The sequence below is a fragment of the Lissotriton helveticus genome, chromosome 11 (genome assembly GCF_964261635.1).
Source record: "Lissotriton helveticus chromosome 11, aLisHel1.1, whole genome shotgun sequence".
Taxonomy (NCBI): domain Eukaryota; kingdom Metazoa; phylum Chordata; class Amphibia; order Caudata; family Salamandridae; genus Lissotriton; species Lissotriton helveticus.
In genome coordinates, this window is record NC_136072.1 from 783,048,102 (window position 1) to 783,065,171 (window position 17,070).

Sequence of the window (17,070 nt, forward strand, 5' to 3'; positions counted from 1 at the left end):
TCGCTGCAGATTCCTTCACGGCCTGTCCTTCCTCCCCGTTCTGCGAGGACCCCTGGGCTGGTCCTTGGTACTCACCTCCTGGTGGGACGGCCATGCACTCTGTTTGTACCTTCTTTTGCTCTTGATGGTGGCTCAGTCTGGTTGCTGTTCTTCCCTCTGTGGTTCTGGGAAGGTGGGGCTTCTGGTGTTCCTATGCCCCGCTGCTACGGCTGCTCGTGGTCGGAAGATTTCCTCCCATCTTTCCCTTCCTTCCTCTTGCTGCTAGGGGCTTGGCCCCTCTGACACCTCTGGGTTGGGGCTCTCTGGTCGTACCTTACCCTTGTTTCTTGGGGGGTGGATGCCCTCTAGGCTGGTATGGGTGGAGGTTAGTTGTTCCTGCCTGTTGGGGCTGTCTCCCCTTCCTTGTTTCAGAGGGTGGTTGTAGGCACTCTACATGTGACATGCCTTTTTTTAATTTGGTGGCTCCGCGTTGTGGTGCGGAAAACTTCTCTGAAGAAAACTGACGTAGGTGCGCCGGGGTGGGGCTTATGTGACCTCGCTGACGTCACGTACCTGGACGCGGAGTTTCCAGATCCAGTCTCACGCCAGGGGATAATTCTACGTGAAGGAATCTGCGACTAGAATCTTTTCTACCGGATACATCGTTTTGCAGCATGAATCTTTCTGGATTCTCTATGCTGTGCATTATTCCGCGGTCTAGTGGTTGGGTCCGGAATCGTAGTCTTTTCTCATTTTTTTTTTTCGTAGCCCAGGTGGGCGTCGACGTCCCACCTTTTGGTGTCCTTCCGTGACGTAGGCACGCTTCCTGCGCAAGCTCCCATCTTGGGCGCCATCGTCTGATTCTTTTTTCCACTGTTGGGTCTGGATCGATCCCGAGAGGCTCCAGAGTTTTGGACAGGAAAAGACTGAGAAGACGACGAAGAAGAACATATAGAAGCCGGGACGACGAAGGAGAACTTCGAGATTCTCGACATCCAACGGAGAATGCGCATACATGGGGCCCCCTGAGCGCGAGAGATGGACAACACCCCTTTCAAATTCTGCCGTAACTGCCACCACAAGTACGCGCAGAAGGACCAGCACCCGGTTTGCAACCTCTGCTTACCGCTCGACCACGAGAGCAAGGACTGCAACGCTTGCTCGGCCTTCACACCGAAGACTCTCCGCGTCTGAGAGCGACAGAGAATTGCCAACTACACCATGCAGGGGAAGGGCCAACCACCATCCCTTCGAGACCTGGGACTCTTGACAGACCAGGAAGACAACGTCACTGGAGAAGACTACTTCTAAAGAGGTAGGAGAGTCGTCGACCCCAAAAGCCCCGACAGACCATCGAAGGTCTGAATCAGACTCTCGAAAAACTGAGTTGAAGTCCTCGAAGGGAGCACTGGCGCCGAAAACCACGTCGGCCGCAGCTGCATCCAAGGACAGAGAGCCCAGCGGATCTTTCAAGAAGGACTCCCAGGCGGTGAAGACCGGCGAAAAGCCATGGTCGTCTAAGCACGTCCCCGATAAGGAACGTTCGACTTCGAAGGAGAATCCCCCAAAGTTCGCCTCGACGTCGACAAAGGAAACGAGGCCCATTTCGACGTCGAAATACTCTGCAAAGAGACCAGCCGAACAGTCCGACGCCGAACAGGCTGCCGAACTGGAAAGAAAGAAAAAACGGCTCGAGGCCGAAATGGATAGCATCTTATAAAGAAAGGAGTTCGACGAACGCCTCAAACAGTTCAAGATTCCTTCGAAAACACAGAGGAGGAGGATTTCGAGGCCGAAGAGCCGCAGAAAAGTCCCGAAACTCTAGAACATCAAGAGGATGAAGACTTCTACTATGAGGAGGAGGGTGACTAATACGAAAGGACGTGCCTCTGGTCGGCATCCTCGGGATGCAGGACCTGGAATGGCAGGACCTCGACACCGAAAGTCCAGAAGAGGGCGTAGACACGTACCCTTCGAGGCCTTCGCCGCCAGATGACATTGGGGTGTACAATATGGTGATCAATAACGCAGCAACGGCGTTTGGAGTCAAACTTGACGAAGAAAAACTTCCTATTGGAGACTCTACTCCCCACGCAGACGAGGAGCCAGTATCTCCCAATACTTGAAAGTGTCATGGCGATATGCAGGTCCGTGACGCCAAGGGTGAAGAAGAAATACAAACACTCCACGAAAGATCCCCCGTACATCAGAGGGACCGTTCTGGCGGACTCCATTATCACGGCGACCGCAAGGAAGAGGGCAAATGTGCCGACGACATCAAGGCCATCGCCAGACAAGGAAAGCAGGAGGATGGACCTAACTGGGAGAAAAATAGAAAGGAATGCAGCATTGCATTGGCGCATGGCGAACTCAAACGCCCTACATAATAGGCACCAGTACCAAATCCTGGACCAAATTGGTGAATGACAAACTCACCCAGCTTAAAAAGGAAAACGACACTGCAAGGTCCATGGGGGCCCTTTCAGTTCAGAGGGATGAAAAGGGGTACCCCGTCACGGAGACCGAACGGAAGAGGGGGGAACAAGCAAGGAACGTCGCACCAGACCTTCCAGCAGTCCAACCAGGGAGATAACCAGGCACAGCAGGGACACCAAAAACAAAACTGGCACAACCAACAAAGGGGCCACTCCTTTCGCGGGAGAGGAAAGGGACGTGGCCAGAACAAGAGAGGATGCCATCAAGCCACCTCTAAGTGACGCCATCACACAGTATGTGCCCACCGGCATGACTCATCCAGGGTGGAGCACAAAAGGACCAACACAGGGTTACACGGACCAAATACCATGAAACATGTAACACCAGTAGGAGGCAGGCTAAGTCACTTCTTCAGAGAATGCAAGAAGATAACAACGGACAAGTGGATACTGAACATCATACAGTTCGGATACTGTATAGAACTGGAAAGGACACCGCCAAACAGAAAACCAAAAAAGAGAGCACAGTCAAGAAAAGAACTGGAGCTGCTTCAAAGGGAAGCGAAGGAACTGCTCCAAAAGGCCATCGAACCAGTACCATACCGGGAAAGAAACAAGGGAGTGTATTCCACCTACTTCCTGGTACCAAAGGTGGACGAAACACTAAGGCCCATCCTGGACCTCCGGTTCCTGAAAAAATTCATAAAAACACAAAAGTTCAAAATGACGTCACTACAGGTGGTCATTCCCCAGATAGGGGACGGAGATTTCATGGCCACCATAGACCTCAGACGCCTACCGGCACATCCTGATGATCAGGCGGCACAAACATCTGCTCAGATTTACCATCAACAAACATCACTACCAGTTCACAGCCCTAGCGTTCGGACTAAAATCCGCACCAAGGGTCTTCATCAAGTGCCTCGCGGCAGTGGCAGCGCACCTGAGCAGGGAAGGGATACATGTATACCCTTACTTGGACGACTGGCTAATAAAGGCAAATTCACCAGGACATGCAAAGAACATGCCCAACGCGTGACAAGGATATTGATGAACCTGGGATTCTCCATTCACTGGGGGAAATCCTCTATGGAACCAGAGCAAGTGAAGGTCTTCCTAGGTGCTCAGATAAACACCGTACAGAGCAAGGTGTTCCCCAGCAACAACAGGACACAGGCGCTACTGAAGGAGACTAGCCTCTACCAGAAGGGCCTCATGCATACAACTAGTACCAAATGTATGCCTCCACATGAGACCATTCCAAGAATGGCTGCAAGAACAATGGTCACAAGCTACAGGGAGTTGGGAAGATCTAGTGGTTGTAACGCACGCAGTGCAGGAAGAGATGTTGCGGTGGAACATGAAGAACTGAACAAGGGGAAAACCTCTAACACCACCGACCCCAACAGTGACCATCACCACAGACTCATCCCAGAAGGGATGGGGAGCGCACATGAGCAAGCTCAGGGTGAGGGGTCTTTGGACTCCAGTGGATGCGGTCAAACACATCAACTACCCAGAACTGAAGACAGTGTTCCTTGCCCTGAAAGCCTTCCAGAAAAAATTGTACAGCCAGAGTGTTGATCCAGACAGAAAACACAACGACTGTTTTACATCAACAAGCAGGGAGGAACGCAATCTCCGCCGCTATCGAACCTAGCGCAGGAGATATGGAGATGGGCCATCCCACTAAATATAGACCTGCTAGCCATACACCTACCAGGGAAAGACAATGTGGAGGCAGACTGGCTCAGCAGACAGACATCGGCGTCCCACGAGTGGGAGCTCAATGCACAGGAAACGCTAAGGCTTTTCAGAAGGTGGGGAACACAGACTGTAGGCATATTTGCAACACACCAGAATGCAGAATGCCAAAGCTTCGCCTCCAGGCAACCAGGGGAAGGTTCCCGGGGGAATGCCCTATGGATAAGCTGGTCGAGGACATTTGCTTACGCTTTTCCCCTGATACACACGGTACTCAACAAGTGAAGGACCAGCAACATGACTCTGATCCTGGTGGCACCACAATGGGCCAGGCAGACATGGTACTCACAGATAATGGAAATGGCACAAGGTGCACCCCACAAGTTCGGGAGAAGAAAAGACCTACTGTCCATGCAAAACGGAGAGGTACTACACCCAGAACCAGAGAGCCTCAGCCTAGAAGACATAGAGTTCGCGCACCTGAGATTACCGGAGAGCACCCTGCGGGTACTGCGAGAGGCAAGGAGGCCTAGCACACGAAGGTGCTATTTGGCGAAATGGAGAAGGTTCACAGAATGGTGCAGCAAGAAGAAGCTTCACAGAAAGATGACCAGGGAGTCAACAGTGCTAAGGTACCTCACGCACCTGCTGAAAGCAAAACTAAGCTCATCTTCGCTGAGAGTACACCTGGCAGCAATTGTGGCATACACAAGAGGAGAGACTGGAAAGAGTTTCTTTACGTCACAGATAGTAAAGAGATTCATGGAAGGGGCAAAAAGGATTGCGCCTCCCTAAGAGGATGCCGCCACCAGCATGGAACCCTAATCTAGTCCTGACAGAGCTCATGAAGGCGCCTTTTGAACCGATTCATAAGGCTTCCCTACAAATACTGACAATGAAAACAGCCTTCTTGGTGGCTATCACCTCCCTGCGCAGGGTGAGCGAACTACAGGCGTTAACGCTACAAGAACCCTACATCCAAATTCACAATGATAGGGTGGTGATGCGAACGGACCCACACTTCATGCCAAAGATGGTGTCTAGATTTCACATCAACCAGACAGTTCAAATACCAAGTTTCTTTCAAAAACCAAGTGCAGAGAGGGTGCTCCACACTCTGGACGCTAGAAGGGCAGTAATGCACTACATAGAAAGAACAAAGGAACACAGGAAGACGAAACAGTTTTGTGTCTTCGCAAGCAGCTTCCTGGGTAGATCAGTAACAAAGGGGACCATTGCACGATGGATCGCACAAACTATTCAATTCTGCCACAAACAAGCAGACCAAGAGCTAGCGGAGGGGGCGAGTGCCCACTCAACTAGGAAAAAGGGAGCAACGATAGCCTTCCTGGCTAACACACCCATCCAAGACATTTGCCTGGCGGCAACATGGGCATCGGTGCACACGTTCACTAAGCACTACTGTGTGGATATACAAATGAACAAGGAAGCACAAGTAGGACAAAGTGCTTCAACATATATTCAACAGCCAACGCTCATCTTCCACCCAACCTCCACAAAAATAACAAACAGCTACAAAGTCTATGCACAGCATAGTGAATCCAGAAAGATTCATGCAGCAAAACAAATAGTTTTTTACCTGTCGGTGTCGTTTTGCAGCTTGAAGATCTTTCTGGATTCACTAGCGAACCCACCCACCTCCGCCAGAAAGATGAGGCTGGAGAATCAGGTGGTAGAAGACAAGGTCAACACTGAAACAGATACCTTGAACGACAAAGCGGATTAAAAAACTTACTTGAAAGTTGCCAAGGATTCGCAAAAACACAAAATGAGAAAAAATAATCCGAAGATGGCGCCCAAGGGTGGGAGCTTCCGCAGGAATTGTGCCGACGTCACAGAAGGACACCAAAAGGTGGGACGTAGACGCCCACCTGGGCTACGAAAAAGAAAAAAAAAGAAAAGACTACGAATCCGGACCCAACCACTAGACTGCGGAATAATGCACAGCATAGTGAATCCAGAAAGATCTTCAAGCTGCAAAACTACACCGACAGGTAAACTATTTGTTACCGAAGGTGGCTGTGGTTCCCAATACAAGGGTTGATTCAGCAACTAAACTTGAGCACACTGAGCATCCAGCACTAAAAATAGTAAAACTTCAGAGAATCCAAAACCCTACGACCCAAATATAGGTCCCACCTTTTACAGCCTTGTTGCAGATTAGGGTTCCTTTGTGAATAGAGGTACAGTAGGACACGGATTGTTAGCAGAAAAAAACAAAATCCCAAAATCTTGTCTTTCATTGGGGGGCGAATTTCTCAATTAATCACACTGTGACGTCTCCTTGGATATCTTAACTTCAAGGGCCACCACCTTGGAATCTTACCAATCGATCAAAATGTCACTTAATGGGGTCCATCCACTTACAGGATCATCCAGAGCCGGTCAGTTTCCATCTTGGATTTGGGACTATTTACCACTCTAAATGGAACTTCCTGAACTATGGGATTGGAGAGATTGTTTACATGCTTTAAGAAGCTTCAGACTCAACATTAAAATTTAAAGGCAGACAGTCGGTTTACATTGTAAATTAGAGATGAAAGGGGTGAAGGCGGCCATACAGGCCTGCTTAACTACTGGCAGATTTGAACATGCAGGCTCACCAACTAAGAATGCAGCATATCCTGCAGCTTCATGACCCAAGTCATTCTGACCTATGGTCTTGGTCTTTTCTTCCTTCTCTTGCTAGCTGACCTACTGTGATCTTGTGGACTCAGGCTGGTGAGGCATCCCAACATGAAGATTCCCACTGGGCCTTTAACATGTCTTCCTGGGATCTAGTGTTTCCCCCTAGCTAGGGCACTAGTGGTGCTTCATACAATTTTGTTTTTATTGTGGCCATGGATTACGTCCACAAAGCTTCTCAAGAGCTAAGGTTTGTGACGAGTTACATGGGAAAGGTCAGACTCTGAGGTTTAGCTCCAGGAAACTCAGCTCTACATTATTCTGCGAATGGCTGGCAACCTTAGCTGAACAAAGGTACCACCTTATTAAAAAATTGTTTTTGTGCAGGCATGGAGCAGTGCATCCAATCTTTGTGCCCTAGTTTCATCGCCTTCTGAGGTAAAGTGCCATGAGTCCGACCAGCCCCAGCCAGAAATGATCAAGTTGCAGATTTCGTTTTTAAACCTGGACAGTCTTGACAGAAGACGTTGGTTTCGAAGTGATAAATGGCACTGGAAGAAAGATGACTTTCACTAGAGCAGAAGAGTTACTCTAACTAAAGGAATGGGATTGGAAGCCTCCCTATGCAATAGTTGAGGCCCCTGTTGTGGAGGTGAGCTCTAAATATAGATATTTTTTGGCTGCCTTGCCTATCCTAGATTAAAAGCAAGACTACAAGGAACCCAGTTTTGAGAAAACAATCTATCTATCCCACTTATCACTGTTCTTTTGTTGCAGCAACACGTCCACAACATATGTAAGTGCATGCCTACAAAGGAGAATAGGCAAGAACCCCAGTTTTAAGGCCTAGTTGGACGAACTTTACACAATGCCCTCTGTGATACAGCTAAAAAAGGACTGTGCCTCTGGATGAGAATTGTGTTGCCACGACTGACAGCCTTCTAATAGCCTTCCACTGATCAGAGATTCACTTTCTTTGGGTCCGGTCAGTAGAGCTACTCTTTTCAACGAAGAGTTCTTGAAAAAATTTAGACCTCCCTCCAGTGTGCTCACAGATTGTTGGGAAAACGTGGCAGGCAGAATATGCAAAGGACAGGGTGGTGTAGCTTTTCCAAGCCATGCAGAAGAAAATGCAACACATTCTCATAGAGAAATACTGACTTTCTGGCATTGCTTTGCATTCTGAGGCAGTGTGGTTTTTGAATCCTGTAAAGGATCTATGTCAAATTCCATGATTTGCGTTATATTTCTGTGTGCCATTCCTGATAGTTTCTTTTTCTTTGAGAGCAATTAAAGGGATCCTTTTAGCTAAATGCATATTGTGATGTAAATTCTAAAGTTTAAGTGGGACTACTTTAAAACCATTCCATTCTGATTTGTTGTTGATCTACTTTAAAGTGAATGTTGGGTGCCTCTACACAGAATATGTGCTAAATGTTACTGATGTTTTATTTTGCCAGTCAAACTCCGCCCTCCTCAACAGCTTGGATAGGTGCAAATTACGGCGTTCAACCAACCCAGGGTCAGAATGGAAGCATGATGGCAAATCAAACTGGATACCGAATGGCAGGCTTCCAAACTCAATGAGAAAGGACTCTGCAAAACTAGAATCAGTGGCTTTAGGCTGCAAAGGAGTGTTGTAAAGCCTTTTGTTTACTTAGAGAAAGTATCAATCAAGTCACTGCAAATGTCGGATACAATGTATTTATTTAAAAACAATTTCATTTTTTTAATCATGAAATTACTTTGTCATCCACATTGTTAAAAGAAAAGGAACTAAGATGCTGCATTTCTGCCAATTTTTGCCTTCTTTTCTTCTTTTGATATGTAACATTTAAGGTCCTTGTTTGAAATAAAAAAACGATGCAGGGATGACTGCCACTTTGTAAAAACTGAATGCTGGCAGCAAATTGCACAACAATGTTTAAACATATTTCCCTCTCCCTTCTGATGTAGCGCGGTTTTAGTTTACATTCCTTCTGATTTGAAATTGTGTATTATAAGGATTTGTTGTACAAAAACCTAAAATTGTGCAAATGCTGAAGGTACTTGGTTTTTTTGTATAATCTTCAGTGTGCGCAACCTGTAAAGAAAAAATTGCATATTGTAAAAAAACTCTTCCACCTACACTTTTGTTGTTATGACAGGTTTCTCGAGGGTTCTCTTTTTCATTTTGTATCTAGACATTTTTCAAAACAAATTGTCTTGCCTTATTGTTATTAAAATTTTGTCGCTCCATGGAAAAGATGTGACACGTAGCGTTTTAACCAATACACATGGATCCGTTCTTGGAATCATTTGTGTTCTGCAAAAGGTGCCTAGAAAAAAATAAATCCCTGTTGGATTTCCTCTGAAGGATTTTTATCTTTAGTGAGAATTTTTTTGTGATAACCACATGGGAAACAAAAAAGTTTTTTTGCTCAAAAGTATCTTTAGAAATTGTAAATTAACGTTTATAGTTTCTTCTATCCTTCAAATTTTATTCCCTTTAGTTTTATAGAAATAGATTTTAGCAATTGTTTGCAGCGTTCAAGGACAATTTCAGTTTATTTTGCTGGAAAGGTTGCAAATAGACAGTTAACTGCATAGAATATGTGCTTGCTGGCAAGGCAAGCATCTTCAGTTTTGAAGACTGGTTTTTTTCGTTTGTTACAAAAAATGGTTTTCATTGTTCAAGTAGCTTCCTCTTGTCAAGTTCTGTCTGATATGTACATATTAGTTTGTGGGACTGGGAATTTATCATCCTTTGATAGGGCTTTTAGTGCTGAAAATGTCGGGTGCATTTTACAGCAGTTGTGTCAAAATGACAAACCCAGTTGCATATATTTTTGGAGACCAAAAAACTGCATTCTACCTCCTTTGCTTTTCCTGCTTTGACCAAGAAAAAACATTGAGAGCTTTGTAAGCATGATTGTTTTTCATTCACGTGCATTATAGTGCTGGTTACAATTTTTGGCTTTGAGACAGTGATAAGAATTTCTTTTCTTCATTGAGGTGTATAATATTTAGTAATAAAGCTGGGTAAAAAAGATAAAGGCCAGTATATAAATTTATAGAAAATAACTCATTCCTTGAACTACACTGCACAGTATAGCAAGAGTACCACCTAGAAATGGCTAACAATTTGCTAGTATCTAGAAGTGATAATGTAATCTCTTTCAATGCCAGTCTTCAGTTTTAGATATTGGATTAAATTCTGAATATACTTTGATCTAGTCAAAATAGTGGCTTATTAGCATTTCCATACACCTCATTGAAAATAAAATGTAATCCTATAATTTAAAATACCACCAAAATGACACTGTAGACCAGTTGTATTCTCAAACTACCACTTAGTCGATCATTCAGCTTTTTTTTTATTCGTACATTAATCTCTTGCAGTAACAAAATATTTTTCTAAGCATATGAAGTATAGCAGCTTGAAAAATGAGTATGCGGGTACTTTAATTCACAGGTTTACAAAAAGGGTGTTTTGAGGCCTTTACCTTTTAGTAGGTTATTCTCCCATGATCTAATTGGATGGCCTCAAGCTTTACACTTTGCAAGACTGTTTGCCTTTCATAAGAAAATGCAATGTGAGTGAGCATTTTTTCCCTCACTGTCTTTTTGGCACAGATAATCCAGTAGAACGTGCATTGATACCTCTGTGTTAAGTGAATCCTTGTGCAGCCTTTTTAATTTATAATCCAAGACAGTGTTTCAGATCCTTGGTGAGATTGTATTTCAGTGTAATATCAACAAGCGATTTAACAGAATTTCTAGTCCGGAGCAAAACGAGCTGTGTACAGACTGTAGCAAAATTGCTTACCTAATTGTAGATGACAAATTTAAATAGTAATAAGTTGTTTGGAATCATTTGAGATTCTTAAAATTAATAGGTACACCATTCATATCCTCTTTAAAGTCGTGTAGTACATAATCCCCCCTTCCTGTTTTCCCAAATGCTGCTCCTTTGTTGTTTTATTCCCATTGAAGAATTGTAATACCAAAATATATATATATTCATGTATACTGATAATTGCAGATCCCTTTGATGTCCTAAATTGACTTAATCTTTGCTGTTAAAAATTACAATAGGTATACCTGTACTTGGTGAGAACCATTGTTACAAAGAAAATATAATTGAGAGAGGGTTCCCAAAGAATCTCGTGATTATAGTTTGTGGGAGTTCTATGCAGACTTCTGCATTTTATCTTCACAGATTGGGTGAGTGGGTAATATACGTTTTTTTTGGGGGGGGGGGGGTTCGGGGGGGGGAAGTTCCCTAATCACTGTGGTGATCAGCAAGAGCCCTGCAGCCTCAGGCAGTTGCCTTTGAATCTTTCAAACTTAAATAAATTGGTCCCACAATTAAAACACATGGACTGAGTAAGGTTTTATTTGATATGCTGAAATAATTAGGTTAGACGTGTGTAAAGTAACGCATGGAAAACAGGTTAGGCTTTGCAGAGTTAAATACTTTAATGCAGTCAGATAATTCCTGTTGCTAGTAAAGTTTTTTTTGTAAGTGCAATGGTCCATAAGTTACTTTTTCCTACAAGGACTATTGATAATTATTCTTCACGGTAGTGTTCCTCAGATCCAAGTGGGTACATGTTTTGAATTATCGTTGCATTTCAGGTGTATATATTGGAGCCCTTCGTGGTGTGCATATAATTTTATTTTTCTCTGCCCCAGTAGAGCCGCATTATAACTCCAATTTTGAAACTATTGTTAATAAAACATGACTTGTGTACTGTGTATAGATAAACCATTTATTGCCCTATTTAAAGAAACAAGCTTACCTTCACACACTTATTGCAGATAGCTATTCTGCTATTACATATTTGTCTTAAACCATTCACTACTGGTGTGCTTGTTAATGCTGAACTGTTTTTGAATTTTGCGCTGACCATGTGCACATATTGCAAAGGCTCCTCCCTTGGTCCTTATTAAACAATGCCATTTATGTATATTTTCAGGGTGCCCTGAGTACATGTTTTTCACATGTCAGTGGTTTAAGGAATGGAATAACTGCCATGAGAAGAGCTGTGATAATTTCAGTCTTAACTCTGATCCTAGTAACAGTAAATTCAGTTTGATCAGGATCTTGCAGCCACATTTTGATGCACATTTCTTGGCTATTTAAGAAGCAAAGCAGAATTATGCTACCAAATCATCAAAATGTGAATCCCACTATAGGCATAGTGACTTGGTGTACCAGTCTTGTGCATTTTATTTGTAGTGTCCATACACTGCCAACTGATCCCTCTAACCACCATAGGCGCATTATACGTAGCAGTGTGATTGCAGGGTTACAAAGCCTCACAAGGACTTTGGTAAGCAAATGATAAGGATGCTAATTTTTAGGTCTCGCACTTGCGACGCAGCGTGAAGTGCTGTCGCAATGCGAGACCTATAGTTGTCAACTGCTTTCAAGGGCTTGCAAGGGAGACAGGAGATGGGCACGCGCAGGCTGCAGATCGGATCGGTGAACGTGCGCATTCACCACGTACACTCACGCGCTGTGCCCATCTCCTGTCTCCCTTGCAAGCCTCTGCAGTTACTTTCACTTTCCCTTCCCCCTCCGATTGAGAAGGTCTCACCCACCCCACCGCCCCCCAGCACCCAGATCTGTCCCATCCGCAGGGGTCGCAGCTCTCCTTACCTGTGTAGGTCTTGCGCGTCCGCTACTCCTGAGGCTCCGGCTCCCTCTCGGCTGCCCGCGTGCCCCCTGCACAACTCCTTGCTCTGCCAATAACTCTTTGCCCGTCTCGCCCTCCAGCAGCCTCCAAGCCCAGGTGGCCGCGCTGCTGACGTCAGCCGCGCGTGAGCGCTTCTCCCGCACCGGGCCACTAGAGGGCGCGTGCCAGCAACAGCTGAAGGCAGAGCGAGCTCCCGCTGGTTTGTCATTGACTACTTCTCTCTCCAAATGTTGCGCCTTGTTTGAGTTCTGAAGGGATGTTTACACTTTTGTTGCACGAGGACTTTTAATTGAAGGTGATCCTAAAGTTAAGGGGTGCAGGACACTCTTAATTACTTCCTTCAACTTTAATTAACCGTTAAAAAAATGATTGCCTGTTTAGCTCAGTTAAGTAAACAGCAGCCAAGTGCTGCTGATGACCAGGGTGCGGCATGTGAAGGTCAGTAGGGGCGCTTGCGGCTACAGGGCCATACTATATAGAGATATTGCTGGATAATGATTGATTTGTCTTACCTTATACTGGTCCTATCACACACAGCCCTTGCTGCACGCTTCCTCTTCGGTGCCATTCTGCGATGCCTCTGTGCCCGCCTGCTCTAAATTTGTAGGGCTCTGATGCAGCTGCGTCTCTTAACAGTGGGGCATAGGAAAGCCTTGAGCTCGTGATGTCTCGCGGTCGCAGCTATCACGGTCCAGTCAGTCACTCCAACACGGACTCTTTTGCTGAACAATGGCGGATGAAAAACGGGAGTGAGAGTGCACAGCTGCAAACCCGATGGGAATGGCGCGCAGTACTAAAATGCACATGCGTGTTCACAGGTAGCAGGAGGAGAGGTAGGTTTGGCATCAGGATTTTGTCAGTCCAATCGGTGTCGGATTGGGAAAGCCCAGAATGCAAAAGCGCGGTTTCCTAAAAAAGGACAGGCTGAAGGTGTCATGCATTGGGGGGGGGGGGGGGGATAGGGAACAGTTTTATTTATTCAAAGTTTTATATAGCGCGAACAAGATCCTTACAGATATCAGAGCGCTTCACAAAGACAGGGTAGGGGCAGCAGGAATGAACAGAGGTAATGGGAGCAGTGTATTAGTCACTAACATGATAGGATAATAATAACATACATAAAACATATCAATATACAATCAGGTAAACCAGTAATATAAGACGGCACAAGTCATTGCTCCCACTACAGAGGTGTTCAGGTACACCTTGGGTGTGTGGAAGGCTTATACCAATGTTTTAGTGTAGAGAGAGCACTGAGTGGGGGCATCGGGAGAGTGAATCAGTGAACCAACGTGTATCATATATTGGTCGGTAGTAAGAAAGTAGCGTAGTAGTGTCACCATCAAGTAGAAGTATAGTGCCAAAGGACAAGGTGAGCATTGATACAAAGCAGTGCAGGGTCTCTGATCCAGCACCTATAAGGTTCAGGAGATCTTGGCCAGAAGGATGGTTTTCACCTCTTTCTTGAAGAGTGCAGTGGAGGAGATACGCCTGGTTTCAGGGGGGAGCGCATTCCAGATCCTGGGTGCCATTCCTGAGAAGGAGCGCTTGTATGTTTTCTCTTTCCGGAATCTACGAGGTTTCAGGAGTTGATTTTTTGAACTTCTATTGGATCTCGAACCTCCTGATATAGACAACTTTTGAGCGAGGTAGTTGGGTGCATTGTGGTGCACGGCCGCGTGTGTCATAACTGCAATTTTTAGTTGAATTCTGGCTTCAAAAGGCAGCCATTTTAGGGACTTTAAGTCTGGGGATATATGCGAATGTTTTCTTGAGCCAGTAATGAATCTCGCGGCAGCGTTCAGGGAGGCTCTTAAGGGTGCTGCTGTGGATAGCGGGAGTCCGCTGAGGGCCACAATTCCATAGTCTATTCGAGGGATGACTAACGCTTGTACAGCAGTTTGGAAGTCTTCAGCAGGGAGGAAGGGTTTAATTTTCCTCAGTGTGTTGATTTGGAAATTAGCTGCTTTTGTGGCTTTGCTGACGTGCTGCTGCATGTTGAGCTTGGCGTCGAGTGAGATGCCTAGGGATTTCGCTGAGTCCACGATGGTGGGTTGGACATTGAGTGCTGTTAGGTTATTGAGCCATGTTTGGGTGGTGGAAATTTTCGCCGGGGGTGAGATGAGTAGGAACTCAGTTTTCAGAGCATTTAGTTTGAGGTGATTATCGGCTAGCCAAGATTGAGTGTTAATAAGCGTGGAATTCAGATGTTTGATATCTTCCGGGGATTGAAGCTTTAGGTAAAGTTGTGTGTCGTCGGCGAACATATGGAATTGGACATTGGAAGCTTGGAGCAAGGTGGCGAGCGGTTCCATGACGAGGTTGAACAATGTGGGGGAGAGGGAGGATCCTTGTGGAACACCTAGATCTGCAGGCACAGGTGAAGATAGCACATTGTCTATCTTGAACTTCTGAGACCGGTTGTGAAGGAAGGACGAAAACCATTTGAGAACAGTTCCCGATAGACCCATTCTAGTGCTTAGCAGCTCCAGCAAGTTCTCATGTTTGACCGTGTCAAATGCTGACGAGAGGTCAAGAAGGATGAGGAGGCAGGACTCATTGCGATCAAGAATTTGGAGGGCGTCATCAATTATGTGTGTCATAGCTGTTTCCGTGCTATGTTTCGCTCGGAAGCCTGATTGACGAGAGTTGAGGAGGTCAAATTGGTCAATGTGTTTTGTTAGTTGGAGTTGGACACATTTCTCCAGCAGTTTGGCCAGGGTGGGGATATTGGTGATGGGCCGGTAATTGTTTAGGTCAGACGGATCAGCAGTAGGTTTCTTGAGTATAGGCGTGACTTGCCTCACCTTGAGGGAGTCTGGAATGAGGCCTTGTTGCAGGGAGCAGTTGATGATTTTGGTCCACAGAGGGAGGAGCAAGGGGATGAAGTCTTTTACAGCATTAGCAGGTAGAGGGTCTGTGAGGTGATTAGAGGGCTTCAAGGTGCAGAGCAGTTTGTGTATTGTTTCTTCCGAGTAGGTATCGAAGTACAGCCAAGATGCCTTGTTTTTAGGTTGAGTGTTAGCCATTCTGGTGTGGTTGGGGAATCGGCTTACATCCATGATGAGGTCATTTCTTATGTTGTCAGTCTTTAGCTTAAAGAAGGCAGAGAAGGCTTCACAGTGTGGGGTGTCGCTTGTTGTGTTGTTTGATTGTAAGGGTTGTGTCTTTGTTTGGGTCTTGATTAGTTCGAACAGTTTTCTTGGCCTGTTTTTTGCTTGGTCTAACTGGCGGCTGAAGAAGTCCAACTTTGTGCGCTTTATTTTCCTGAAGTAGGCATTTCTCTTGTTCTTAAGCCTTTTGAGGTGCAGTGCTGAAGGGTCCGATCTCCAGGTGCGCTCAGCCATTCGCATAGTACGCCTGTCGTCATTGAGTCTATCGTCATACCAGGGGTTAGAAATTTTGGTGGAGACTCTCTTCAATTGCAGTGGGGCGACTTCATTGACTATTGTATTCATAGATTCAAGGTAGTGGTCAGTCAGTGATTGAACATCCGAGGCACCTGAAGGGGGAAGGAGGAGATTGTCGATGTGGGGAGGCAGGGTAGAGGGGTTAAGATTCTTCATGTCCCTTTTCCATGTTTTGGATTTGATTGGTTGAGCCGGGTTTGGTTTAACTTTTTCATTGATAAAGAAGGTGATAATGTGGTGATCTGACCAGTCGCAGGGTAGAATCGCCTCCAGTTGTGTAGAATTCTCTTTGGCAATGATGAGATCAAGTATCGAGCCTTTGTTGTGTGTTGGTCTATCGCATATTTGGGTGAGGTCAAGCGCATTAAGGAAAGTTTTGAGACTATTCACCACTATGTCTTTCTGATCGTTCCAGTGGAGATTAAAGTCACCCAGGTAGATTTGGGTGGTCTGCCGACCGGCATTGGAAGTGATCATGCCCATGAGTTGTTGGGTGAATATGAGATTGTCACCAGGCGGGTGATAGATGAGATGTAAAGCACAAACTTGTTTGCCCTCGCTGGCGAGGCAGAGGAGTTCACAGGAGGAAAGGGTGGGGGAGGTGACTTTAGTAACGGAGAGGTTTTGGTTCTGAATATCTGCTTCTAGAATAGTGTGTATATGAATCTGATGTCACTCTCAGCAGCCCGAGGTAAGGATGTCTACCACTGAGAAGGGGGTATCAAAAAATGTAAACTAGGAGCATTCGCCTCTCGACCCCCGACGATGTCTACAACTTGAAATGGGAGCGCCCGACGGCGAATTTTTTACGCAGGTAAATTAATTATTTCTCGAAGTCCTGCCCCTGGCCCACCCTAGCGCAAATTTAAACCAGGAGCTTTAGGGCGGGCTCGGGCTTTAATAAATTGACAATAACTGGAGGTGGGACAGGAAAAGGCAGAGAGACAAATTTCGATGTAATTTCCGAGACCAATTTTGCCCTTTACGTTATTTCAAGCAAATCATTTGTAAATCCACATGGAATCTGTTTTTTGAATACATGAATAGGGAAACTAGTCTCCAAATTTCTCCCGCCTGCATCGGGAAGGTTGGCATGTATGGAAAATGCCAAACGGGAGCGCTGCAGAAAAGATTCTTTTTTTGTTCAACTCACACTTGCTCCAGGGCAGACTGTTTTAAATGAATGGTGGATGCTCACACATATTGATAAAG

General features: G+C 45.5%; 1 protein-coding gene across 2 annotated transcripts in view; it reads left to right on the forward strand.

Moving 5' to 3' along the window:
- The window catches only part of TIA1 (TIA1 cytotoxic granule associated RNA binding protein), a 229,701-nt gene extending 218,577 nt beyond the window's left edge, over positions 1-11,124 (forward strand). For both annotated transcript variants that reach the window (XM_078666720.1, XM_078666719.1), the window contains exon 13: positions 8,225-11,124. In XM_078666720.1, coding sequence (XP_078522846.1) covers positions 8,225-8,351 — 127 coding nt within the window. In that variant the 3' untranslated portion in view covers positions 8,352-11,124. The remainder of the gene's footprint in view (positions 1-8,224) is intronic.
- The last annotated feature ends 5,946 nt before the right edge of the window (positions 11,125-17,070 follow it).